Source organism: Echeneis naucrates, chromosome 1 (genome assembly GCF_900963305.1).
Source record: "Echeneis naucrates chromosome 1, fEcheNa1.1, whole genome shotgun sequence".
Classification (NCBI taxonomy): Eukaryota; Metazoa; Chordata; class Actinopteri; order Carangiformes; family Echeneidae; genus Echeneis; species Echeneis naucrates.
In genome coordinates, this window is record NC_042511.1 from 19,641,961 (window position 1) to 19,669,648 (window position 27,688).

At 40.6% G+C, this 27,688-nt stretch overlaps 2 protein-coding genes across 4 annotated transcripts; one reads left to right on the forward strand and one right to left on the reverse strand.

The window, feature by feature from the left end:
* The first annotated feature begins 3,111 nt into the window (after window positions 1-3,111).
* Window positions 3,112-18,639, forward strand: zdhhc5a (zDHHC palmitoyltransferase 5a). 2 transcript variants are annotated; one of them, XM_029510857.1, is made up of 11 exons: window positions 3,112-3,310; window positions 5,080-5,201; window positions 5,605-5,762; window positions 6,349-6,521; window positions 7,027-7,129; window positions 7,291-7,382; window positions 9,204-9,330; window positions 10,940-11,048; window positions 11,133-11,242; window positions 13,836-14,935; window positions 16,234-18,639. In XM_029510857.1, exons 1-11 carry the CDS (start codon window positions 3,147-3,149, stop codon window positions 16,466-16,468), a joined length of 2,493 nt encoding a protein of 830 aa, XP_029366717.1. In that variant the 5' UTR covers window positions 3,112-3,146; the 3' UTR covers window positions 16,469-18,639. The 2 variants fall into 2 exon arrangements, with proteins under 2 accessions (XP_029366717.1, XP_029366725.1); XM_029510865.1 differs by having other exon boundaries at window positions 13,902-14,935.
* Window positions 18,640-18,989: 350 nt separating this feature from the next.
* Window positions 18,990-25,092, reverse strand: tmx2b (thioredoxin-related transmembrane protein 2b). 2 transcript variants are annotated; one of them, XM_029510878.1, is made up of 8 exons: window positions 24,827-25,092; window positions 23,967-24,027; window positions 22,752-22,865; window positions 21,795-21,871; window positions 21,608-21,714; window positions 21,469-21,534; window positions 21,260-21,422; window positions 18,990-20,378 (listed from the first exon to the last, which is right to left on the reverse strand). In XM_029510878.1, exons 1-8 carry the CDS (start codon window positions 25,013-25,015, stop codon window positions 20,226-20,228), a joined length of 930 nt encoding a protein of 309 aa, XP_029366738.1. In that variant the 5' UTR covers window positions 25,016-25,092; the 3' UTR covers window positions 18,990-20,225. The 2 variants fall into 2 exon arrangements, with proteins under 2 accessions (XP_029366738.1, XP_029366747.1); XM_029510887.1 differs by having other exon boundaries at window positions 20,226-20,378; window positions 21,260-21,389; window positions 24,827-25,015.
* Window positions 25,093-27,688: the final 2,596 nt, after the last annotated feature.

Here is a 27,688-nt window from a genome sequence, read left to right on the forward strand (position 1 = left end):
ACTGAGACCTTTGGAAATGACGACTTCGTGCATTGTACTCTCTGCGTTAGGTTTAGGGCTGAAACGATTCCTCGAATAATTGTAGTACCGCGATTGCAAAAAAAGATAGAGGAATTTCCTTTGTCTCAAGGAATCATTTAATTTTTGCAGAGCATGGTATTTTGCCCAGATGACTTTTAATGTGGCACAACGTGCTGACGTCACACATACAAAGGATAAAATGGAGGGGACAGACATGTTTGGTTTGTGCAGTGAGAAGATGGAGGAAAGACGTGACAACGACAAAAAAGAAAACCAATTTTTCATTAAGTGAAATTTCTTATTTTCTCACATATATATTTGACTTATATTGCTTAATTGCAATTGGATTCACTTACCTTTTCTATGGTATAAGTTATTTTGTTTTAAAAATCCCCTAACCCAAAAATTGAGTTCTTAAAATTGTTAACATGTCTATGTAGTGTTTGGGTTCTGCTACAAGACATTTCAGCTGTAAAGTCTCTAGTGCGCACCATAACTGTGCATTTTAGATTTGAAAATGCAGTTTCAAAACCAGATCTGAAAAAGATGGATTCAGTTTTTCAGCTCCTCAGTTGGATTTCATACATCACAAATCCTAACAACCAATCCCGTGGATTTTCTTTCCCAGTTCATTTACATAATATATGCAAAGACTGGGATGCGGGAGCAACGTAAAACAGACAGCGATGGCGAACGCTTGCTCTGTGTTTGGGTGTGGAGAGACTAATCGTGATACCAGCCTTCATCTTTTACCAAAGGATCATACCTCTTGGGAGAAATGGTTGCAATTTATTTGGAATGATAATGTCCTCGAAAACATTCCAGCTAAAACGCAGGTCTGCAGCAAGCATTTTGAGGACAGCTGCTTCTTGAACCTGGCACAAAAATGGATGGGTTTCGCCACAAAGGTCATTTTGAAGCATGATGCTTTTCCAAGTGTTTTTCCTGGGGTTGCAACAGCTCTTGAGAGCTGACGCAGCGCACCGCTGTTACCGAGCAACCCAGATCAGGCGGCGACTGTGTGCGGGCACAAGTCTGACGCATTTACATACTCATGAAGATTCATAAAACCTGTGTTTTTTTTTTTGTTTTTTTTGTTTTTTTTTTCAATGAGGGAGAAATAGTGGACGTGTTTTTAGCCTCTTTGAAGCTTCTTTAAACAATTTTTTTGTGGGAAAGCAATATCAATCAAAAAATAGTAATCGCAGAGCATTTTTCCACATTTAAAATTTTTGGGTTAGGCGGTCTTTAAGTAATTGAAAATGAAGCTTGGTCAACTCCAGACCATGTTGACTCATCTGCTATCATTCCATGTAGAGTGGGGCAAAAAAGTATTTAGTCAGCCACTGATTGTGCAATTTCTCCAACTTAGAAAGATGAGAGAAGTCTGATTTACTTATTTTCCACCATAATTTACAAATAAATTCTTTAGAAATCCTACAATGTGATTTCCTGGATTTTTTTCTCATTTTGTCTCTCATAGTTGAAGTGTACCTATGATGAAAATTACAGAACTCTCATCTAAGTAGGAAAACTTGCACAATCAGTGGCTGACTAAATACTTTTTTGCCCCACTGTACCTGAATTTGCATAGCTCCTTATGGTATCCCTGTTGAGACATCTGTTGTGTGTAAGGAGTACTCTTTATCCATTCCTTTTTCCGTTCTTTATGACTGTAGGTTCATCATTTGGACCAGCCATCAAACACCATCCACTGGGGTTGGAAGCAAGGGAAGTCCCCAGACACTTTTTGATACACGAGCAGAGAAGAAAAGGGCCTGATGTTGAGAGGCTGATGTCAGATAAGGCTCAGTTCTCCACCAACACAGTGGAAGGAGACAAGTTGGGGGAGCTGAGTTACTAAGATATTGTCATCTGTTTGACACATACCCCCAGAGCAGGGGGTATTACTGGAAACTGAGCCCTTCATTTAGACGGATACAGATGGATTTCAGTCTTTTGGAAAGAACCACACTATCACCTGCTAATTTCACATCCCTGGTGCAGCTGGCAGTTGAGGTGGTTTAAATTGGCCACCGGCAGGGTTTAGGGATGCCCCGACACAGGAAAACCAGGCTACTCCACTGGCCCGCTTACAGACTGTTCTTTATAGGACGAGTCCTGGACTGACTGTCTCTTTAACAGGGAGCATAATTTCTTTATGTACAACACTTTCCTCACATGACTGCAGCACCCTGACCAAAAAACTTACATTTGAGTGATGCAAAATCTCCATATGCAGACTGAACTAGATACAACTAGCTCTCCCATTTTAGGTCTTGGATGAAGAATACCCCAGAGGGAGGAAAGACAAGTCACATTACCATCAAGTCTTATTACCTTTAAGCGTGTGTGTTGTTTTTTTTTTTTTCCCCCCAACCCCTTCTCTTTCATCATTTTATTCCTTTTTTTAATATTGCTGTTTCAAGTTGATTCTTCCTTGAATCTCTTAGCATTGCAGGTTTATCTCTGGTACTCTGGTACTTCACTGAAGCCCCACTAATTGGAGTCTTAGATGCAGAAAACTAGTCCAGACTGTTTTGATTGGTCAAATACCTTTTTGGAACATCTAGCAGCTTTTTAAATTGCACTATAATTAATTTTCACAAAGCCTTCATTCATTCACTTTTGATTTATTTATTAATTTATTTTTTTTTTTTGTAAGCTGTGGGTTATTGAGTCATCCTACTTTATCACCTGTTTTGTGGTTAACAAGGTTAACAAGACGAGAAACTATTAAGATTCTGTTAATCTCACACTTAATTGATTAGGTCTGACTGAACAACTCGAGAGCAAGCCTTCCTTTTTGCATGTTTGTGTAGTGATACACAGGTACTCTTTCCTCTTTTTACACTTAAAATATAATTTCCCTGCTATTCCCAATCAATCTTTTTAAATTTTTTCTTTTTTTTTACAATCTGCTGTTGAAAACACCTGAGGAAAAATGTAACAATTTAAATTGAATGACAAATTCCTCACTGTAGCAGTTGCTGAACAGACACCACCCCCCACCCTCCCCACCCCCCCGCCCACGTGCGCACACAGAGGGAGGGAGAGGGAGAGGGAGAGAGGGAGAGAGCGAGAGAGAGGGAGGGAGGGAGGGAGGGAGAGGGAGAAAGGAAGTGATGCTAGGTGGCAGCAGTAAGAGTGGGGGCCGGGGTCCATCCTCGTCTCCCCTCCCCCATACCGTCATCCAAACCAGCAGACCCCTGCGACCTTCCCGTTATGTCCCTGTGTCAGCAGCCACCTTCTTTCTTGTTGGTTCAACCACACTGTTCTTCTGTTTCACGTAAGTAATAGCACAAACACACACACGCACACACACACAATGATCTCAGGTTTTACACTGGTCCCCCATTTATCAGATACATTTCAGCAGTAAAAAATTGGAAATAATACAATGGCTAGTGATTTGAATGGTAAATGTCCTTACAATACAAAGGTAGATGTTAACCATCTATACAGTCAGTAAGTAGATACTGAAGTTCCACACAGTCAGGAGCTTTGTGTTATCACAACATAGCAATTACCAAACTCAACCAAGCCCTCTACAGCTTGACCTACCACCCAACCTTGCAGGATTTTGTTTTTTAGAGTGCAGGATCACTCAAGTTAATCAGACAAGAGTTCCAGAACCTGTTTGTCTATCCTGGAGGGAATTCTTTCTCATCCTGTTCTAGTGTCTGTCCATTAGTCCATAGTGACCCAGCCTAGTTAAAGTGGTGTGGACAGAACTGAACTAATTTTCAAAAATTTTCAGACCTTTCTGCCTTACTGAAGCCTTTGGACTCAATGAGCGTCTCTGACAGAACGCTAAGTCAGTGGAACGGGGGAAAAAAAAAAACACGTTGAGAGTTCTATGTCTCTGGGTATTGTGTGTGGGCAGTTTAAATGCAAGAAAGTCACATTGACAAATGTGTGTTTGCATGGATACCTGTTTATTTTTGTGTGGCTATGGGAGAAATTTTAATTTGTTTGTATGTGTGTGACGTTAATGTAGTTTGCAGCCTGTGCTTTGATTTAGTGGGGAGGAAATAGCCCAACGTCTATCATGCTGACAAAAGTGCATCATCCAGTCTCTCCCTGACTCTGTTGGTGTTACCCTGCAGTCAGTCATGAACTCACTCACCAGTGACCTATCATTACACAAAAGTCCAAACAATTTGGTGATGTGGTTAACTCTGAACCATTAATTTATGGCTTTTTAAATTTTGTTTGTGACTTTGGGGGTTTGATTAGCTGCTTGTTAAAAGTGGTGTCAGGCACCGCCAAAGACGGCGAAAGCAACTCGATCTGAGTTTAACAAACCTATGGGTGATATCACAGAGATGACATCCATCTTTATTTACAATGCAAAAAAAAACAACTTTTTTGCTCTTTTATTTTGAAGCACTTTAATGTAAGAGGAAGTGATTTTGTTAGCCACTGTGTTATCATGTTGGAAATGTACAGTATATTATCTGCATAATATAACTCCAAAATGCCATTTAGCTTTGACATGGATGAATTTATAATGACCTTCCTCAGTTCAAGGGAGATTCTCTGTTGAGACATCAGCACCAAAATTTGGACTATCAATCATAATATCAAAATAATCTAATATTATTATTGCTGGTGTATTATTATCATGAGGTTGTTTACTTCAATATAAGTTTTGTTTTCATGCTGAGTGTGAAATGTTCATGTGCAGCTTTTTCAAATTACTATTAATCTGTGTGGCCTCAGTCACATTAACCAGGTTCATGGGACTAAAAGCATTTTTTAGGATCTGAGTTTTAACTAGACTTATTACTGAAAATTTCACTAAAGCATTGCATCATAAGAACAGCTCGATGCAAACTTTAAACCAGCCTGTGAAATGATATGAGAACAAAGCCCCAGGGCTGCTCCTCTGGATGAAATCAGTCACAATAATACCTGCCCAAATAAAACCACCAAATGTCTGGATGTTGCCTAATTTACATTGATCCTGATGCTGTAGCTTGTTTTCAGGAACTACTTCTTTCTGGTCTAGTTCTTCCTGTGTGTCAGACTTGTTGTCTCCTCTTCCGACTCCAGGTGTCCATGGCTTTCAGAGCGTTTCTCCGTTGCTGTGCCCATTTACAATGGAGTCATCTTCCTGTTTGTTCTGGCCAACTTCTATATGGCCACATTCATGGACCCAGGCATCTTTCCAAGAGGTGAGAGCAGTGTGTGAATGGTTGGCTGTACTATGTGTGGGACAAACATTTGACTTTATTTGTTTGGCGGAAGCCTCTGTGTTGTCCCTGTATGCAAAATAACTCAATGTAGATGGAACAAAAAAAGGATGTGCAGTAAACCTTGACCTTGAGACCAAAGTTCTCATTTCACAAGAAAAATCCTGTTACACAAAATATGACTTGTAGCACTGTTAAGGGAGCTCATTGATGTAAAAGTTCTTCTGTTTTCACTTTGTCCCTATAGGAAATTAAGAGTAAACTTTTGAGGGAGCGATAATTCAAATGATGTCAGATGTGAAATTTAACAGTTGCATAACCACCGAGCAATATGAATGCTGTGTTCAGACGACTGTGGTTTCTTCTTCCATCTCTGTTTGTGCAGCTGAGGAGGATGAGGACAAGGAAGACGACTTCCGCGCACCACTTTACAAGACGGTTGAAATTAGAGGAATTCAGGTCCGGATGAAGTGGTGCTCCACCTGTCGTTTCTACAGGCCGCCGCGTTGCTCCCACTGCTCTGTCTGTGATAACTGTGTTGAGGTATGCTCACAATCCCCTTTGGATGGTTGCCATAGAAATAGTCCGGTTGTGTACACATTCTCAGCCCCGTCAGTATACAGCAGTTAAAATACGGCCAGCAACAGTAGTTTAAATGCAATATCAACCTGTAGACAGCAAGTGCACCAATGTGTGATGACCATGGCCTGAGCATAGAGTGAATGAATGACACTTGGTATGAATTGAAGTTATTGTTGGTCATGGTTTTTCTGCTCACAATGCGGGAGTCAGCAGCATGCTGCAGGCAAAAAAAAAACAAAACAGGAATACATTATTAAATCACAACTTAAATGTTACCAAGTGTCAATCCACTGGGATGAGTTCATGTGACATGTGACATCACAGCATACCCTGCTTTTTTGGTGATAGCTGGTGGCTTTCTCTCCTTGTTTCATGCTAGCATTAGCTTGGTTTACTGAACAAATCAGTTCCTGTAACTTTACCTAACATGTATTATAAGTACATTGCAGCTTCTACACCGCAGGTTACACTATACTTGGTAATTGTATCCATGTTGATGACAACAGCAGCTTTCTCACCACTATGTCTTCTCACACTTATTTTATAGGACTTCGACCACCATTGTCCCTGGGTGAACAACTGCATCGGCAGGAGAAACTACCGCTACTTCTTCCTCTTCCTGTTGTCGCTCACTGCCCATATCCTGGCTGTCTTTGGCTTTGGCCTGCTCTTTATCCTCTATCACCGACAGAATATCGACCGCTTGCACGCTATTGTCACGTATCTTTTACAGAGCTTTACTTGAGGTTCCACCTCTGTTCCAACATGTTTGCTTGTGCCAGATATCTGTAGGATTTGTTTCCAGGTGGTGTAGGAAAATATATGTACATGTATGTATGCATTTTATGCCTTTTATTGTAGTTAGTTAGTTAGATAGTATTTGGGAGACAGGACAACAGGAAACATGGAGATAGTGGAGGGAATGACATGCAGCAAAGGTCACTAGATTCAAATCCAGGATGCTGTGTTTACATGGCTTGCACTCTAACCACCACTCGACTACCATTCAAGCATCAGAACCACTCCAGGTGTAGGAGGATTTTACTCCCTCGTTCAGAGAAAAATAATTACACTTCTGAAGAAACATGTAACTGGGTTTGAGATGGTGAAGCCCTAAGGCAAAGTACAACATCAAGCAGTTTCACAGTGAATGCTGTAGGTTGTGTGTCTTATGCAATTACTATATTTTTTTCTTCTTGATACTCCTTGACCCCTGTGCTCTCAGACTGGCTGTAATGTGTGTTGCAGGCCTGTTCTTCATCCCTGTTGCTGGCCTCACTGGCTTTCACATAGTGCTAGTGGCCAGAGGCAGGACAACCAATGAACAAGTAAGTGTGTCAGTACTGGTGCAGCAGTAATACATACTGTATCACAGTCCCAGAGTCCAGATTTAAAAATGATTGTAATTTTCCTGTAGTTATTTGTTTTCTTGTGCCATTGTTTAAATTACCATTCATCTTAATACTTCTTTTTCTTTCTCTCTCTCCAGGTAACAGGGAAGTTCAGAGGAGGTGTGAATCCTTTCACCAATGGCTGTTGGAAGAATGTCTCTCATGTGCTTTGCAGCTCACAGGCTCCCAGGTGCATTTTTAAAAAAATATATATATTCTGTTCGTTTAACCAGCTCTCTCTGCTGACCTGATCATGAGTATAAAATTGTCTGATAAAGTCGTGTCTCCACTAAGAACCCAACCCTCTGGTAGACTGCTTAGATATTTTACCACCTCTAAAGCCATGTTTTACTTAAATGCTGTTGAAAAACGACCTGGGCCACATTAAGAAGGTCTTAGCTAAGAAGGGTCACTGAGATAAGAGTGTTTCCCAGATGAGTTTTTCATGCCCTTCTGAGATCATTCTTAAGATCACTCTTTAAGATGCTCTTAAGAGGAGCTGTCCACTACTGCAGTGCTGAAACTAAATCAATCAATATCAGGCAAAATGATCACCCACCACTTAATCAGCACAAAAGTAACACATGACTCTGCTACCTAACGCACTAATTCCCTGCTGCTTGTGTGGATGTATGTTCTGATAATTTCAATGACAAACTAAGACAATAAATATTTGTTAATGACCTATTTTCATGACAAAAACAAGAGTACAAGTAAATAGGAAATAGTTTTGGTAAGAGAATCATGAGGAAATGTATTATATTCAAACAAAAATATGAGAGACAGACGAAAGGACAAATGAACTTAAGGACTTGCATTGTATCCTGACCACAGTGTTTTCACTTGCATTCATGAACGTCAACTAATGATCATCTTAATGTGACCAGTTCACAGACAGGTGAAAGTGATGGGTATATGGACTATATGAATCCACACTGAGAAAACGGCAGGTATAAAATTATGAAAAAAAGCAGACCGTACGCTGTCAGTTGTAAAAAGAGTTCATGTGACATATATGTGAAAATGTGTCGAGACACTAGGGCGATGAGGTGTTGGGTCTCCTCACAGTGCAGCCCCTTCCTCATTTGGACAGCCCGGTCTGAGAGCACGCCTGGTGGGCTAAAGTGCACAAACACTGACGCACGAATGCATTTATGTAAACTGTTTGGCTTTGCACATAGTGACGCTGTTGATTTGCAGCAAGAATATGCTGTAAAGCAGCTGTAGTATCTCGCGTGTATGATGTGACAATGCCTTTATATAGAGTACCTAGTGAAGCTTGATGAAGTTCCAGCTGAGCTCAATTACACCTGTTGTGCCTGATATCTGTGAAATGTTGCCAGTTTGGAGGGTGGATGTGTTTTTTGTTGTGCCCTGATGCATTTTTGGGTACAGTAAACTATCTCATATGAGCGTGCAGGTGTAGAATGTGCAGAAAAAGTATAATAAATGGCAGTCATGATTGTTCACACTTGTTAATACTCATACTTATCAATAGATCAATAGATCACTGTTTTAATATCTCCTTGCTTATTGTAGTAGTACTTGGGCTGTCGCGGCTGGATCTGTGAGAGATTGGTCACTAAGAAGACTTAAGAGTGGGTCAGCTCGATCTTGGAGTTCCTTCTTAGTGAAAGATCTTCTTATGCTAAGTTCGAATCTGGGAAGGAGTTTTTCTTTCACGGGAGGTTTGAGAGCATTCTTAAGAAGCTCTTAGTGCTAAAGAGCTTCTTATCTGGATCTGGGAAACGTCACCCTGGATGTTTGCACCAATCAAACTGATGTTTTAGGAGGTGGAGTGGAGGCCATTTTTACAAATCTTTCTTCTTTTTCTGTGGAAATAACTTCCTTTTTCTTCGCCAGCATTTTTTATGTGAAGAAGTATTACATTTATTAAAATTAACAAAAAAAAGGTAAAACATATTTCAATGTTGTCAGGTTTAGTTTAGTTTTTTTATTATCAAAGTTCTGTACATGTAGAGTCAGTATTCATGATGTCTGCTCTCTGTAGATATCTGGGCAGGAAGAAATGTGTGCGGAATGTGTGCGTACAGCCTCCATTTCTGCGTCCACAGCTGACTGAAATCCAGCTGGCTGCAAAGATCCTGGACAATGGCATCCAGGGAGACCTGCACCGGGTAAGGGCAATGTGACAGGAGCTCACAGGGGCAGCTTCACTGTTCTGGCATTGTCAACCTGTGTCTGCTGCTTTGAGCAGCTGATAAACATGTCAGATTCCGTGCTTCTCATTTAGATGTGTGCTCATTTGCACTGGTTTGCATAAATGTAGTTACATTGGCCAGAAAGAGCTTTATATAAAAAAAAAAACAAAACAAAACTTTATATGGAAACAATTTTTCCCCAGAGTATATAGCCTATTTCACCCTCACTATTTTTATCAGAGCGGCACAGTAGTTAGCACTGTTGCCCAACAATAAGATGGTTGTGGGTTCTGTTCCTGGACCTGGAGGAACCTTTCTCTGTGGAGTTTGCATGTTCTCCCTGTGCCTGCCTGGGTTTCGTTTGGGTACTCCAGTTTCCTGCCAATGTCCAAAGACATGCAAGATGTGATGTTTTACAGTAGTGTTATGCACATCGATATCAATAAATAGACCTGCATAAATTGGAGTATCTTAAATGCAAACTGCATTTCAGTCAAATTATTGAAAATTTCATAATGCATAGGAGCCTAAACACTGAATTATGTTAGGCAGCTCATCCTTTGTTCCTTTTAAACTTAATTATTTTCATTATCATGCAGAACTTGACTAACTGTAATGGTATTTGGAAAATATCTTTTATATTTAAAGGCAGGAGTGAACAACAAAATTGCAAGCAGTACCTGCTGGTGTATGGCGTGATTGAAGCCAGGTACAACTATGTGCACAAGTACATGTTATAAGTAAATCAAAGTGGGGTTTTAGAAGTAAGTAACAATGAAAATTGATTAATATTGATAAGTTATGGTACCTATTGTAGCATCAAGTGTCAAGCAGTAGCATGGAGCAGAGAATTCAGCATCTGCAGGATGAGGACAAGGAAAGAAAGGAAAGAAAGAAGGGAGCCAAACCAACTACGTGCAGAAACACCTTACTGCTGTGAACTTACTGTAGGATACAGGTATGAAGAACCAGTTGTAGCTTCAGCTGTGAACAGAGTCCTTGCTCGAGTAGGATAAATCGTCATCAAACTGCTCTATCTAATAGGTATGGACATACCAAAGTGAATTTATGTAGTGATGTATCCACATGTGATGGTGCAACTTACAAGAGAGTGAAATTGTGCTGCTCAGAGTCCCTGGTTCAACTCCAGGATTGATGAACCATTTACTGCATGCATTAGTCCCCTGTCTCTCCCCACTGTTTCCATTGATCAAACTATGTTCAAATTATGTTTGTCACTGGACTACAAACACCTCCAAGTCTGGTCTTCAAGTCAGGCCAAAAGGGCACATATGACCCTGCTACATGTTGAACTACACTGGCTATGGATGGTCACCTTAAACAAGTTAAAGTCACTGGCACTTATTGTTCCACTTTCTTCTCTGATGCAATAATATATTAGCAGAGCTTAATTCTGACACCAAGGCCAGCACTGCAGCTTTCTGATGTTGCTCGTCTTTGGTAAGTAAATGTAGTACATCTAAAATGATAGGGAGAGAATTTACAATGTGTTTGGGCACTGTAAATAATTATATCTCTTGTGAGAAATGATCTTGTTTGATCTGTGTGATGCTCCTCCCTCCAGTCTAGGTCCAGTCTGGAGATGATGGAGAGTCAGTCATGTGATTCTGAACCGCCACCTCCACCTAAACCAGAATTGCGTTACCCTGGAATCACCCGAGGAAACACAGAAGGTAGCGCTTTTGCGGTCTGTTGATCTGAACCTTCTCAGTATCTTGTAGTGAAAGCTAAACTGGTGGTTTTTATCTGTCCTCCAGAATGCAGTCTATTGAACAAAGCCCCTCCCACCCCTACCATGTACAAATACAGGCCCACCTACAGTCCTGGAAAGAACCACACAGCACTCACACATGCTTACGCCAACCAGGTAACAAAGACATACGCGCACATACTCACACACAAACACACATACAGTCTCAAACACTTATACATAGTCTCTTGGCAGTTGACTGGTGTGTAAAAAAAATAAATAAATAAAAAAAAAAACGTGTTTTGTAAGAAGAGAAGATTTTTTTTTTCAGTTTCTCCCTGTTTTTTATCTTTGATTTTGATCTAATGCATCATCTCTGTTGTTGTTTTTCCTTTTTGAATTCTGTTGGCCTTCTTGGTTTGGTTTCTCAGTGGCTTTCTGTAAATCACTATCAGTAAGTGATTATTTTGAAAACACCCCCCCCCCCCCCCACACACACACACACCCACCCTCTTTATTGTCTCTGTAACTTTGTTTCCTTTTCCTCTGTTTCTTCTGGACTTGGGTTAAATACTTCTAAAATGAGCAGTGACTTGATTTAGGCACAGATCTTAGTTAATACCCACTGCTTTTTCTAAATGACCAGATTTTACGTGAACACACCCTGGTACTGTATTTGTACCCATGTCCCCCTTGTATTCACTCTCTGGTCAGTCTATTTAGATATGCTCATGATTCTGTCGCTCCTCATCAGCCTGTTCTTCAGTATCCTCTTTTTCTCCTGCTGTAGAGCTAGTTGTTCCCCTCTAGCTCAGTGAAAGCTCTTATGCATCATCACTTTGTAGTTCTCTACTGTTTGATTGTCTCCTGTCACCTGATTTGTTTTGTAAGCAGATAAAGACAGAATTATTATTCCATACACCGATCAGGCTTAACATTATGACCACCTGCCTAGCGTTGTGTTTGTCCCCCTTTTGCTACCAAAAGAGCCCTGACCTGTTGAGGCATGGACTGCACTAGACCCCTGAAAGTGTGCTGAATAATTTGCTACCCAAAAGGTAAGCAGATCCTTTAAGTCTTCTAACATGCAAGGTGGGACCTTGCAGTTTGACTGGTTTGTAAAACAGTCAGAAGCTTGAACCATTTTGGCTTTGTGGCACATTATCCTTTTCAAAGAGGTATCAAAAAGTGTACTTGGTCTTCAGCGATGCTTGGTAGGTGGTGCTTGTCAAAGTAACATCCACATGGATGGCAAGACCCAAGGTTACCCAGCATAAAATTGCCCTAAGCATCACACTGCTTCCGTCGGCTTGCATTCTTCTCATAATGCATCTTGGTGCCATGTTTTCCCCAGGTAAACAACCCACACAGATTCTGCCATCCACTTGATATAAAAGAAAACGTGATTCTTTAGACCAGGTCACCTTCTTCCATTACTCTGTGGCCCTGTTCCAAAGTTCACCTCCCCACTGTTGGGGCTTTCAGTAGTGCACAGGGGTCAGCATGGGTACTGTTGAATATGGGGCTGCATAGCTGCAGACCAGTCAAACTGTGATGCACTGTGTATTCTGACACCTTTCTATCAGAACCAGCATTAACTTCAACAACAATTTGAACGACAGTAGCTTGTCTGTTGGATCAGGCCACACGGACCAGCCTTCGTTCCACACATCCATCAGTGGGCCTCGGTCACCCATTTACTTTCTTGGACCACTATTTATAGATACTGGCCACTGCAGACTGTGAACACCTCATAAGACCTGCAGTTTTGGTAATGCTCTGAGCCAATCGTCAAGCATCAGAAATTGGCCCTTGTCAGTATTGCTCAAATCCTATCGCTTGCCCATTTTGCCTTCTTCTAAAACATCAGCTTTAAGGACAAGATGTTTACTTGCTGCTCATATATCCCATCCACTAACAGGTGCCATGATGAAGAGATAATCAGTTTTTCCTTCAGCTGTCAGTGTTATGCTTATTTGGTGTATCACATTCAACAGAAGATAAATGGGCTGCTGCAGGAAATGAATTAGCATGTTAGTCCCTCTTGTTCCCTGGCACTGAAGTCTGTGTTTCTAGTAAAATGACTGTAAGTAAGGTCAAAGTTCTAGGTCAGATATTTTCAGGTTTTTTGCTCCAACACTGAACCCATGTAGTAGTCATGGTTCTTGAGACTTCATCTTGTTGATAAAATGTGTCTAAATGAGAGCACATAGGTTGGTTTCAACCTTGTGCCATTGACCCAATCAGAGGAAAAGCATCTGTAGAAACTCAGACTTTAATCAACTTACAGAAGTTTAGTGGTGATGATGAAGATAATATCATGTGACATCATGTGTTCATGTGCCTTTTAAATGTCACAATGTAATTAATATTAGAAAAAAGTGGTGCGATGGCACTGTGGTGAATGTTCAAATGTGCAGGATATTTCCAGCCAGTACAGGCCAACTGATCAATGTCACTGACAGCAAATGACTGGTAACATACAGTTTGGATGAATGTCATTTATGAAGCTTTATGCCATCCAGATCAGCGTAGACTTGCAAATACCAATTACTGATCACAGTATAGACTTGTCAAGACAAGTTCTGGTCTTGACAAATGTTGCCATGGAAAGGGTTGGGATTTTGTGTCAGGATATGAGGCATCCACAAAAATGTCCCTGCCCTTATTTTCTCTGCTGTGTCCTGTGTTTCTTTTTCTTCCTTCCTCTTCCTCCCTCCTCCCTCCTTTCTTCTGTCCCCTCTCTCTTTCCACCTCCTGCCTCCACCAGTTAAGCCGAGGAGAGAGTCTTGGCAATGCCAAGGACTCCTCCTCCTCGACCTCCTCTCTCCTCCAGGCCAGCCAGCAGCCTGGTTTCTGCTCTCAGCCCAGCCTGGACCGGGATGATGCATCTGACAGAACACCAGGAGGTAGAGAGAGAAGTGAGGGGTCCAGAGAGGCGGGAGGAGGAGGGGGCATCCCTGGCTACTCCCTTGGTGGCCACTCATATCCCTCTTTCTCCGACCCCACCGTACTATCAGGGGTGACGTCAGGAACCTCCAGCTCCACACACACTTCAGCTGGTGCTGTCCATATTTCCGAGGCAACCACCTCAGCAAGCTTTAAGAGCCTAGCCAATCAGACACCTCCACCTCACCACACGTCTCGCAATGGCAGCCTGTCGTATGACAATCTCCTGGCTGGCAGTGATAATTTCAACAAGGTGGCAGCAGAAGTAGCCCCAGAGGTTTCTGCTGGCAGACCCTGCACACCAGCAGCAGCAAGCTACAGCTCTCCCTTCCTATCTTCACAGCAGAGAGATGCTGAGCTGCACTCCCAGTCACCCCATCACCACCATCACCTCACTAACCCCCATCACCGCTTCCTCCACCGATCAGCCTCTTCCACCCCCCCCCCCCACCCACCTACTCCAGAGAGGGAACACCTATTGGGTGAACCCCACCATGGTGTCCACCCCCCACATGCCAATCAGGCATCTTCTGCCCCCTCTTCCTCAGCTCTGCCTCCCCCACATCATCATCACCATCACCACCACCACCACCACTCCCACCATCACCACCATCACTCCTCCTCCTCTTCCTCTACCTCTCGCCCTCCCCGTTTCTCCACTCCTCACCTACCAACCCGCCATGGTTACCCCTACCGCACCCGCTCCACAGATGCCCCTTTGGGCTCCACCTCGACAACCCACCCTGCCCACTCACCACACCCCCCACCTTTGGGCAAGTCACTCTCTTACTCGAGTGCTGCAGCTGCTGAAATGCAGTACCGGCTGGTTCGAAAGGCTTCAGCATCTGCTGGAGCAAATGCTGCAGCGGTAGGAGGAGGAAGTGGAGGGATCGGTGGAGGAGGAGGAACACAAGCATTGAAGTGAGTATGAGTTTCACCTTTTGTCAGGACAATTGGTTTGCTGCTAATACTGAAAAATTACTGACCAGCCTCAAAACCTGACTACCTGATTGACTACTCCTATTCCTCTTCCCTTCTCTCTTCCTCCTCCTCCTGCCAGATTTCCTGTGAGTTCCTCCTTCTTCTCCCTTTGCTTATTTCACTGTTGTGTATATGAAGTTGTTCTGCCTATTCTTTATTTGTGCATCATTCCAACCTTCTGTTGAAACATCACTTTGTACCGGTGGTTTTGTCTCCTACTATGAATTTGCATCGCTCCACATGAGGTTGGATGATGAGATGGGTTGGCATCATATACACTGCAAATCAGATCACTTGCTTATATTGGACATAGTTGTCGATCTCAGCTGCCAATCATTTCAAAACTAAACGTTACACATCATCATCAGGACCAAATCGGATCAGGGTTCTTAAAATGAATCATATGAGACCAGGGTTATTGACATAGATGTATGTAAATATAAACTGAAGTGCGATCACATCAAACTCCAACACAGACTCCAGTTCCATAGAGACACTAAGCTTAACTCTGGGTCCAAGTACTACCAGTAGTTTCTAAACCCAAAGAGCTGCACAGTTAATCCACATTTGATGTGGCCCACTGCAACAGCCACATCAGATGTGGACAGCCATAACACTCAGCAGCTAAAATGAAATTAAATAAAATAGATAAAATCTGTCACAACATTGTTATGCAGTTTAAACACCATCAGTGTTGTGGTGCTACAGAGATGCCCCAGACAAATAATATTCTTCAGATGAGAGGGATCCTGATTGTTTCAGCCATCATCATTACCATCACCACCATCTCTATATTTTTTCATTGTCAAAATGAAATGAAAATCAGATTCATACAGTTGTTTTGTGTGAAACAGCATCTACATGAAAACACTGAGACACTGTTGGATGTTGTGCCATGCTTCTGCTGTGTGTCTATGCTGTCTACACTGTATGTTTATGCTCATGCCTGCATTGTTGAGTCTCACTGCTGTAAGAGATCATCTTAGGAACCAGACTGTGTTCATTTGAATGCTGCATGTGTTGAAAATAAATAACAACTAAGTCAAAGTCTTTGGGATATAAGCTGTCCCTCCATTCAGGGGCAACACATTGCCATCTTACATAGCCTTTGTGGACTATGATATTCTGGCATGTTAAAGTGCAGGAACATGAGAAAATGTTGCCCACTGTGATGCAGTCAGTCTATAAATGCAACCTGGTGTTCTGATGTTTTCTTTTTTGTGTTTTTCCAAAATTAGGGATGAGCTGAGCCAGATGAAACCTCTAAGTCAGACCAATGGTGGCCAGCCCTTCTTCTCCCCTTCCTTCTGCTCCGCACCTTCCTCTCCTTCTCACCTACTCAGTGTGTCCACCCAGCCTGGATTGGCCTACACTGGCGCAGCATTGCAGCAGAGCCCCACCCACAAGCCCCAGGGCAATGAGGTGAAGAAGGTGACCGGTCTAGGGGGCACCACTTATGAGATTTCTGTGTGAGCAGCTGCCTCCAGCTTCCAACCAACCAAAGGAGATACCGTCACTTTGAGGATGAAAGGAACACTAGTCCAGATCAGAACTGTCCATCTTTAACTTGCTTTAACTTGGTCTGGTGTTTGTGAAGCATTGTGGGGCATTACCACTGCCAGGATAATTCTGATCCTGTTGAGGCCCTCAGAAAACTCAGAATCAGGGTTTATATCATCATTTTTGGACTGATGCAGTCTTTTGGTGCCCAAGTTTAATGTTTAACTCCCACATGTAGAAATCCCTGAGCAAACTCAACAATGATGATAATAACAACGACAGCAATGATGAAAAGAGACAGAGTAGGGAGACTGACCTGCTTTTGATAAAGTTGTTCATGCACCACACCATCACAACACCATTCACCAAACGTAGCATGAAGATATGCCACTGGACCAATCACACACAAGTTGTGTGTTTGTACAATCCATTAAGCCCACCTAGGAAACACAATCACGATGCAACATAGGAAATCCATAATTAACAATCTGTGACATGTGACAGTCTAGTGTCAGGAATCAGCTTCACCCACAGGATAATGGTCATGGTTGTTGTATGACAGGATTTGCTTTTTGAAGAGGGGGTGGCAGATGATCATTCTCACTTTCTTTGAATCATTTATTGGTTTTTTCCTCAATGTGACTATGATTCCATGTTTGTACAGGATGTGAGTTTTAAATGTGATTTTTTTTTTTTTCCCCCCCCCCCCCAAAGTGGCATTCATACTGGACAACAGCATGCACTATTATTACAAGCCATTACAGGCTGTGGACCACATTGTTTGAACAGGAAGTGAGCAAGCTAAAGAGAAAATCATGTTCATGTTGTTGATGGGTCCTTTAAAGAGAAAATAATTTTTCTAGAAAATTAATCTTTTAGCATTTAAAATATAATAAGTGTTGTCTTTTTTCATCTATTTAATTTTTATATGAATTTCTATGGATATGTAGTGATCAAGATTTTTATTATTAATTCAAAACGGTGTGTTTCCTCCAAACTGGGAGGAAAAAAATAAAGCAGCCGTCCTGATTTGTTGATCTACTCTTTCCTCTGAATTTTCTCAGCTCAAACGCCTCCTTCAGAACATGGTTTGAATATGATGAAGTGTTTGGGCCACAGTTTTTCAAGGTCTCACAGATGAATTTATAATAATTTACAGCAAATTGCAAGAAAATTTTCAGTCAAAGTTATTTGGGGAAAACTGGTAATTTTATCATGAAAAAAAGTTGTAATTTTAAACCCAAGTAAAATAAATGTATAATTTATTTTAGGGAAGTATATTTCCTGACTGGATAAATTTTAATTTGAAAAGGTCACAGTGTGAAAAACAATTTATAAAGTAATTTTCTGACAAAATTTTGTCATCTCAAAACTAAAAAACCCCCAGTAACATTCAAATCCTGTAACCTTTTTGATGAATTATTTTAAGACCAAAATGTGTTCTCCTGGTGTGATTTATTTTTTTTATGCCCATTTAGTGTATAAAAATAACTAATAATAAAAAATATTTTTCATTCATTCTGAAATTACATTTTCTCTCACAGTGGCCTTTATACTTAAGTTATATTTAAACTGTAGACTAAACATGTATGTTTGCTGCCAACACAAACTTTTCATTGAGATGTGTTAATGAACCCAAGGCTCCTGGTCTAAGAAAATGTGTTAACTGATTTGGGGAAAAAAAAAAAAAAAAGCTTTCATGATGCAGTGGTCTTTTTTAAACAGTCTACCTCTCACCTGCTGAACATGAACTATTCTTCACTCATCACTTCCTGCTCTGGTTGGAATCATAAAAAATGTCTTTTAGTCTGGAGTTTGCACCAAAAAAAAGACAGCCAGAGGTTAACGACTTGTCATTTTGTAAATGTAGAAGTCAATCAGGAATCTTGAATTTGGTCATTAGGTTTACATCCATTCATCCATGATCCATTCTTGAGGACCAAATCACGTTCTGATTCTTGCGTTGCACCACCGGAGAGCGAATCCTGCAAAGCGCTGCTGTTTTTTGTTTCATATTGTTTTGAGTTGCAGTTGCAGGTGAATGTGGTAGGCTGGGACAAACACATGTTCAAAGAAAAGACACCTGTGTGGTGCAGGCTTGGGGGGGATTCATAATAAACTTTAAAGAAAGAGGTGAAAAGTCATTGCTCTTTTGTTTTTGATTAAACCAACACATAGGGAAAAACAGGACAAAGGGTTAGGGTTAGGTCAAGAAATTTTGATAGCAGTCCTTTCTGTAATTGAAAGAATCACCAGATTGACTTTTTATTTAAGGTGCACTCACTTAGGAATCTTGAGGAGACAGCTGAGCCAATCTTCATGGATGTCTCCTTTTGTGAGTAGTAGGTTAAGTAACAAGTGGACACTCAGGCACCAGGAGGGGGAGAAAAGATTTGTGTAGATGGGGACTTATCAAAGTCTGTAGGCACTCACTCATCATTGAGAATTGTCAGTTAAGCAGAGGAAAGTGAGTGAAGCTTACAGAAACTTTTCATATGCATGTTATTTTATTGCATACAGGAACAAGTCAAGTCAGAAACGATCACATGCTTGGAGAACATAATCAATGGAAATGGCAGGAACTGATGCAAGTAATTTAAATTACAAAATGAAAAGTCATCCTGGAAAGTGATGTTGAGCTGAGTAAACAAAACCAAACACATTTGGCTCATACAAAAATCAAATATGCAGGACAAGATTTCAACACAATTTTAACTGGCAGAGTGACACACACTTAATTTAGAGACAATCACATGGTATTCTGATATCTCTGCCTACACTCTTGACTGGTCAGGTTGAATGGGTAAACTTAGCTGCAGCAATGTTTTCAGCTAAATGCTATCGTCTGATGGGGTTGTGGTCACCATTTTCAACAGCAAAGCTGAGGACCATGGGAATGCCACTGGTTTTGCAGGTATTTGATTTAGAGCAAAGTCTGGGTCCAGTTAAACTGAGGCTGGTGCTCTCACTAGAGTCCAGAGTACACCTGCAGTGGACTACCATAGCTGGATCAGTCTCATAAAGGTCACTGAGCTTCAATTAAGCTAATTGGGCCAATTAGACAGTCAGCCCACCTGATCTCTTTTCATTTATCAGATAAAACCTTGAAGTAAAATGAAAACGGGCCATCCCTGCTGATACACAAACACACAACCTGAACTTTGCAAGTAACAGGACAAAAGGAACGCAAAGTCAAATCAAGTCGCTGGAATAGAACTCCACTTGACTACTGTATATGTGGTGATGTCATACAAGCACTCCCATAAAGTGAGTTGAGGAATCTGGCATTTAACATTGTTAATGAATTATACATTGCGCATATTCTCGTATGAATTGGAGTTAGACATTTGTCCACATGAATTGTTGTTCATTAACTGATTTAAACTCATTAAAAAGATCTAAAAGTAAAATCACATTCACTGTTCCTTCAGTGGCATTAGTAAGAGGTTAATGGGATCTCAGACTTCACAGCTTTAGCTTCACACACTCAAAAATATGCTGCGACAAGGCATACATCAGGTCAGTGAAGCACCTGACCACAGACTCTTCTCTCGACAGTGAATTCATGTTCATTTAAAGGGGGAGGGATACCAGACTGGATCTGAAATACTGGAGTTAAATGGTGCTCAAGAGTGCAGCTCAGTCAAATCCAGAGCCGATTTATAAGGGAACTGGACCTGGACTCTAAAGGTCCGTCCAGATGTTCAAACTGAGCTAAACAAATAGGATGCTATTTGTCCTTCTTTGTCTCAGACTCGGGTTCCTCCACCTCAGGGACCAACGGGAATGGGGACTGGAAGAAAACCTTGTCTTCATTTGTCTTGCTGAGTTTCTTGGACTTATGGTAAAGCTCATTCAGGTTGAACTCTCGGATGATGTTCTCCTAGGGAAGACAGTTGACAGGTTTATTGTTCCACACTGGAGGATATAAAAAGGTCATCTCCAGACATTGTGTCCTTACGTCACATATGCAGTAGCAGACCACAATTCAGAAAATCTCCTGCGTTTTGCAGTAGTTATAATGTGTGGTCATACTGCAAAGATAAATAATTCATTTAAAAAAAAATGCAAGAACTCCCTGGTTGGTTATCAGTCAGTCAGTGTCCTTTCAAAAGCACAGTTAAAATTTGATTCACAAAAAAAAACCCTGACATAGAAGCTTTCTATACAAATATTTTAGATCCTGATTTCTTTTGATTCTTTTTTTTTTTTTTTATAATTTCTATACTTCTCAATGGGAACCAGGAAACTACCCCCCACCTCATTTCATTTTCTTCTTCCAAAAGGAGAATTTGTCAGGTACAAACAACACAGTGGTGATTTAAGTAGGCTATGTCTGAAAGCTCTGGCCACATAATCAGAGGTCAAACCATGCAGGTCATGACTGTTTAAGTTTGTGCACCTTTTTTATGCTCATTTTAATTGTGATTGGAAGTGAGTGAAAAACATGTTAAGTCTGGCTCTATTAGAAACAGATTCCATCAAACTCATGGGTTTTTGAACTAAAACTACTTTTCGTAGTTTTAAAATGTCAACTGAATCATTTGCTTTAAGAGAACTAAAAAAAGTTTCTATCTCTTTAAGTAAGTTTTTCTTTGCCATTGTGGTCAAATGTGACAGGGTCTCAAGGTTATTGGGTCTCTTGATCAATTTGGTCTAGAGTTTGATGTGACTCTTATGATTAAATGCTATATAAATAAATTGTATTTGTTGTATTTAACAGATGACCTGGCCTCAGGTCTGAGGTGTATAGTCCACCCTCACCTCAGTGAAGCTCCATGATACGGCCCTGCCCTTCTTGTCCACCTGGGGGCGGCGCATCATCTCTTTCCCTCCCTGGAACAGCACCAGTGAGGGGAGTTGCTTGGATAATGGAGAGGTGGACACCTTGTACCTGCAGAACAGGAGTAGATGTTCCTGTGTCTGTCTGCCCTATAAATGTGGAACTGACCTCTGTTAAGATCAATTCTTACTTCTTGGATACTTCTCCGTAACGACCAATATCCACTTTGCCAAACTTGAGGCCGGCGCAGTTGTACCTTAAATACAAGAGAAGAAGCAACTGAGGTTAATTTGTTAATGGACACTGTAATTTAACTGACAGCATCTTACTTGAGGGAGAGATCAGCGTAGACTGAGGCAAACGACTGACACTCTGGAGACCAGTTGGCAAAAAATTCAACAATCCAGGTCACACGACTGTCTCGATCCAGCTCATCCTGGAAACACAGTACAAAGCTGATTAAAAAGGTTGTTCTGCTCTTGGTCAGAGAACAAACTGTTAACACCATTCACTCACATCAATGGTTTTGTCACTGAAGTATTTGATATATTCTGGTCCCATGTAGAGAGGAGGCTTGCAGGTCATCAAAAACACTGAAACCGACAACAAATCAAATTCATTTATATAGCACCAAATCACAAGAAAGTTACATGAAGGTAATTTACAGATAGCAGGTCTAGAGCAAACTATTTATGGAGTTGTTAAAGAAACCCAACGTATCCCTCCAAGAGCAAGCACTTGGTGACAGTGGAAAGGAAAAACTTCCTTCCAAAAGCAGAAACCTCGGGCAGAGCCAGACTCAGTAGAGCGATAGAGAGAGGACAAGAACAGGAGAAGAGAAGATGCCATGGAAAATACAAACAAAACATACAGTGATCTGTGCACAAATAAGTATTAGCAGTAGGGGAGAACAAAAGGTTACAATGGGAAGTGAGAAGTAGTATCATGATGATTCAGTTAACTCTTGCAGCATCAGGTACTGAGCAGGAAACAACAAACAGTAGCATCAGGACTCCATTAATCTAAGCTCTGAAACAATGACACATCCTTTGGATGTCAAAGTCAGTGTAAAGCTAATAATTAAAAAGCAACGTAAATAAGTTTTTGATATTCAGCCTTTATTTGTTTGATTTCAAATATAGAAGCTTTAGAAGAAAATTTGCCAATTTCAGAGATGAAGATCCTCTAAATGTAATGAAAATTCTGATTATTGCCGATTTATACAAAGAGAAATAATGTAAACCAGAAATAGGAGAGGATCAAGAATAGAACCTGAACAAAACCATGAAGCAATCTTAATTCCGTTAATTTTAAGCAACCATTTATGGATATGAATAATTCCCACATTTGAATAATTAACTTAAAAGTTGAATCTAATAAACAAAGGCCTGATATTTGAATGAAGTAAATTATTCAGGCAGGAAACATAAGTGTCAGCTAGTTTCAATGTTCAACAGTGATGGATGGACTCACCTATGCAGAGTGTCAGGTAGAGCAAACCCATCCTGATGTCCAGTCTGAAGAACAGGATGACATTGGCAACTTTGCTGAACAGGATGATGTTACCTACATGCTGCTCCACCGTTACTGGAAAAATGTGCATATGTATGTACATAAGTATACATATATAGGTGTGATCTCCAATCACGATCATTCAAGATTTTTTAACGGACATTTCTTCCTTGAAGATGATAGCTTTAAAAATGTGTTAGACAGTTCTTCAGCCAATTTGGTTTCAGCAATCTCCTTAGATGCATTCCAATAATTTGACCATTCTGAACAGATTAACATATTTTCCATGACCACGGGAAGCATCTTGCGACATGACTGTTTAAGAAATGGGAATCTACTTACTGCATCAGTTAGGGTAAAATAATTTGTTGCCAGTTGAAACATGATCATGTAGTAATTATCCAAAGGGAGGCTCTTATGGAGGACCAAAAGGGATAGAATGAAATATATAAATAAATCTTTAGATAATTACTTAAATGTGTCATTAATTAAAATACCAGTTCATGTAATGTAAAAATATATATAATTACTTCACTATGTATTTAATTATTTCATTGTCCTGTGTTGCAGGGCTTAAGCTGTAGCAAACCAATTACACGACCACCTGAATGGGAAGGGTTTGAAGAGTTTCAGTCAGGATTTAAAGCCCATCATAGCACAGAAACAGCACTGGTTAAAGTCTCCAATGATATTCTAATGGCTTCGGTCAATGATTCAGCCTCCATACTTCTCCTCTTGGATCTTAGTGCTGCATTCGACACCATAGATCATAATATTTTACTACAGAGACTGGAACATGAAATTGGGATTAAAGGAACTGCACTAAGGTGGCTCAAATTCTATTTATCAGATAGACATCAGTTTGTTCATATATATATATATATATATATATATATACATACATACACATACATATACATATACACACACACACACACGAACTGGTATTTTAAGTAATTGACACATTAAAGTAATAATTTAAAGATATATTTATATATTTCACTCTTTCCCTTTTGGTCTTCCATAGACTCTTACCTATTTGCTTCGTGAAATGCAGGTGGAGACTTATTTTTGGATGGGCAGTGTGTGTGTATGTATGTATGTATGTATGTATGTATGTATGTGTGTATATATATATATATATATATATATATATAAATAAACCGAGAGACTCACTTGCTCGTCTGTTCTTCATCATGACGATGGCACTGAGAAACATAAGAATCTCCACTTCTCTCTGAGAAAACACATAGTCTACGATCAGTAGGTGGCCATTTTGCAAAATGTCAACCTGAGATACATTATTTTTTATTTGGCCACTTGAACTGGGATATCACCAGAGTGGACAAAAAAACCAAAACAACAATTTTATCATCATAGAAGATTCTGTCACACTACTGTTATTGCATATGTCATATAGTCACAAATTACTATGTGCACCAGTTGTTTTTTTTTTTATTAAAATTATTTATTCATTTTTATTTACTGATACTATTATTGAGTTCTGTTCAAGGGGATTTGCGAGGACGTTTTAAGTGTAGCTGCAAGTGTGCATGCACCAACAAGCAGCGTTCATCCACTTAAGCCTGAGGTATGTAAATCACTTAAGGATTCTGTTTGGGCTCCACAGTTCAAGTGGGCAACATTAAATACAAGCGCCGGCTGATCTTACACTATACTGACGTGCCTTCAAACAAATGAATACCATTTACAAAACGTGAGTAATTTAACTAACGGTGGCAGGTTTTAGTGGTGGTACTACATTAAACTCACAAAAAAAAACAAAAACACTACACTTAATTAATTGCACAGAGTTACAAATACGTTTTATGTGTATCACTGACAGTAAGCACAACAGTATGGACAACCATTTTGCCTGTCATTCTTTACCTTTAGCTAGTGGCTAATGTCACCCGACCACTGATGCTATCCTAGTCCATCACCCACAACTGTGCCTACGCCCTGACCAGCTCACTGCAAGCACGTTTATTAAATTTGAATGGCCTTTAGTGACTTTCCAGATTTTTTCTACAAACCCAATCGAAGTCGCAGGAGTTTCCGTCCTCTCGCTGTGTAGACAACTGGTCACAGATGCCCGGCGTCTTACGGACAGCTAGAAAGGCTACAGACATGAAGAGAGAAGCTATATAATAGGGTTTCAGCAGCCACTTGTACACCTGCGGCAGGTGATACAGGAAAGCGAGTAAAGGCGTGAGCAGAGCCATCTTCTAAATTAAACTAAAACAGGAAGCAGAATACGAAAACATGGAGCGGTTGATGGGGCTTGATATAACGAGTCCAACTAAAAATTTACTTGGCGCTTGAAGGTGAACGAAAACACAACTTCCTTTTTAGTTAAAAATAAATCCATATGGAATTGCTTACAATGCACTGAACTCGCGATAAATTATTATTCCATTTTATATATAATATATATAATATTTATATATAATATATTGCATAAAAATTATAATTTTTGCATTTACATATTTTTTGCGTCCGTTTGAGATGGGTTTTTTTCACGCAAAATTGATGGCTATACACCTTTAGTCTGAAAGTGACAGGGCGAACTTCCCCTGGAGTGATAGTTAATGTTTGTTAGCTTGATTCAGCTTTGAGGACAGTGAAAATGTCCTTACATCTCACTTAATTTATTAGCTCTGAAACATTTTACCAATGAGTTTATGATGTCAAGCTAAACATTTGGAGCCTTTTTTTTTTAAATAATGATCCCATTTAGAGGAAATACACTGTGACTTCAGGCATGTGTTAGGAAGGCGTGGCTATAGTCTCATTGACACACAAATAGGATAGAATACAGAGCAGATCATTGTAACTGGAAGTGGTTGCCACAGCATTTCTTGTCGGAGTGTAACTATTTATCCACTAACTCGATTAATCTATTTATATTCCAGTGATCCAACTGCATCGATCTTTGCTAGGCTCATTGCCGTTCCGGACGACAGATATCGATTAAAAATCGTTTGTGTTGAGTTCCAAAAGTGAACTCGCGTATTCGTTTGATGAAGGATGCAGGAGACGTCCAAATCAGTTTCACGTGTTTTATTATCACATCCAACAGTAAAGTAGACTATAGAAAATGAGATCGTTTACAGAGCTTTGGACCAGACTATGTTTCCGTGACCAGCACACAACTTAAGCGTCAGTTCATGAAGTCTGATGCTCTATTTTTCCCTGGTCCAGCTTACGTTATGGTTACACAAAGGAAATGAGGTACGTAGGTGTGACTTCTTCGGGTTGCACACTTCCTGCTCGTGTTATCTGACTCCATTCTCGCGATCAGCCCCTAGCGGCCGTTGATGGTCTCTGGTTTCTGTGCAAAAAGAAGAACAGACAAGCTACAACTCCCACAACCCCAATATATCTTCTGCATTCAGTCAGCAATTAGTAGAAGATCACAGATGCATCATATACCGTATATGGATATTTTATAAAATATGTTTTTCATTCATGTCTGTCCATTCTATCCTCATTACATTGTGCAGTTGTTACTTTCTTTATTCATGTAAATGTCACTTTTTACTTCATCATAAGCAGTTCATTAAGTTCAAACAATATAATCATCAAAGGGTATAAAAGCATGTAAGAAGCATAAAATCAGACCTTCCAACATTTGAAAGAATCAATTTTCATCGATATTTGGAAACAGCCCATTGGAGATAAGCACAAAACGGTATGGATGTGTTTGGTTTTTATTTTATTTTATTTTTTTAGCATTTTAGACACCTTAAGAGTTACTTGATTCAGTCTGCCTGTCTGTGACGTCATTTGCACACTACGACAGCACAACAACAAAACGCAGCATGGCAGATGGCAGAGGAGATGGCGAGAAAGAAATTTACAAGCCACCTTTTTGATCCAGTGTGTGGAAACATTTTGACTTTTGCAAAGACAGGGGTGTTCTAAATAAGTCGGCCACTGGTTGTTGAATAGGTAGAAGCTAAATAAAAAAACCATGGAACACGATGAATCTTTCCAGCCAGCTATTAAGGGGGCATGGGATTCAACACAACACCGACAGTCCAAGCACCTCTCTTGAAGAAATGTTGGTTGAACTTTATTTTTGATATTGTTTTGTGGCGGAAAGAGGTGGAAAAGAGGAAATCAGGTTTTCCGGACACAGGTGTCAGATGGGGAATCTCTTTATTCACATCAGCCCTACTAACAACATAGTCAGAGACAGAACCAACCAGAAAAACATGTGACATGCTTCTTATACCTACGTGCGTATGTTGTGTGGATAGCCTTAACCCTTATCTTGAAATTCAACCATAGTGATTGTGCAGCTCTGTGTGTGGTGTGTGGTGTAGTTGGTGTAATTCCCTTCCCTGGCATCCAGGTGTCTTCTATTTATTGTTTTGACTTGTTAGGCGCCAGAGCAGGTCCTGATGACCTGACTCTCATATTGATGCATGAACAGAGACAAGGCCTCTGAACCTTGTCTTTCTCCCACATATTCCCCCTGAAATCTTAAAACGTTTCTGTATGACAGAGTTTATAGTTAAAAGCTCCATCAAAAGTCCATCTACTCTTTAGCTATGCTGCTATAGGCCTACGCTGCTGGGGTAAGGACTGAGCATTTCTCTTTCTCTATCTCCCTCCCCATCTCTCCCAAGTTCCTCTCCTGTCTCTCCCTATCCTCATCCTGCAGGTGATAACTCATCGCCATCCCATGTTCCTGCAACGCCTGCTGCTCCCTTATCCTCATGAATTCCATACAGCATCATCTCCATGAACTTCATGCAGCATCATGTTCCTGCCTACACCTGTTTTGAATATCCCCCTCTCCTGCTCTCATTCTCACCATACACTACACCCCCCGTGTGTCTCTCACTCTTGCTCTCTCTCTCTCTCTCTCTCTCTCTCTCCCCTTCTCT

Coding starts and splice junctions, on each gene's coding strand:
- zdhhc5a (XM_029510857.1), top strand. CDS start 3,147: ATGCTAGGTGGCAGCAGTAAGAGTGGGGGCCGGGGTCCATCCTCGTCT. Junction 3,311..5,079: donor ACACTGTTCTTCTGTTTCAC/GTAAGTAATAGC, acceptor TTCCGACTCCAG/GTGTCCATGGCTTTCAGAGC. Junction 11,243..13,835: donor CACATGCTTACGCCAACCAG/GTAACAAAGACA, acceptor TGCCTCCACCAG/TTAAGCCGAGGAGAGAGTCT.
- tmx2b (XM_029510878.1), bottom strand. CDS start 25,015: ATGGCTCTGCTCACGCCTTTACTCGCTTTCCTGTATCACCTGCCGCAG. Junction 22,866..23,966: donor GATGAAGAACAGACGAGCAA/GTGAGTCTCTCG, acceptor ACATTTTTCCAG/TAACGGTGGAGCAGCATGTA. Junction 20,379..21,259: donor TATCATGGAGCTTCACTGAG/GTGAGGGTGGAC, acceptor TGTCTTCCCTAG/GAGAACATCATCCGAGAGTT.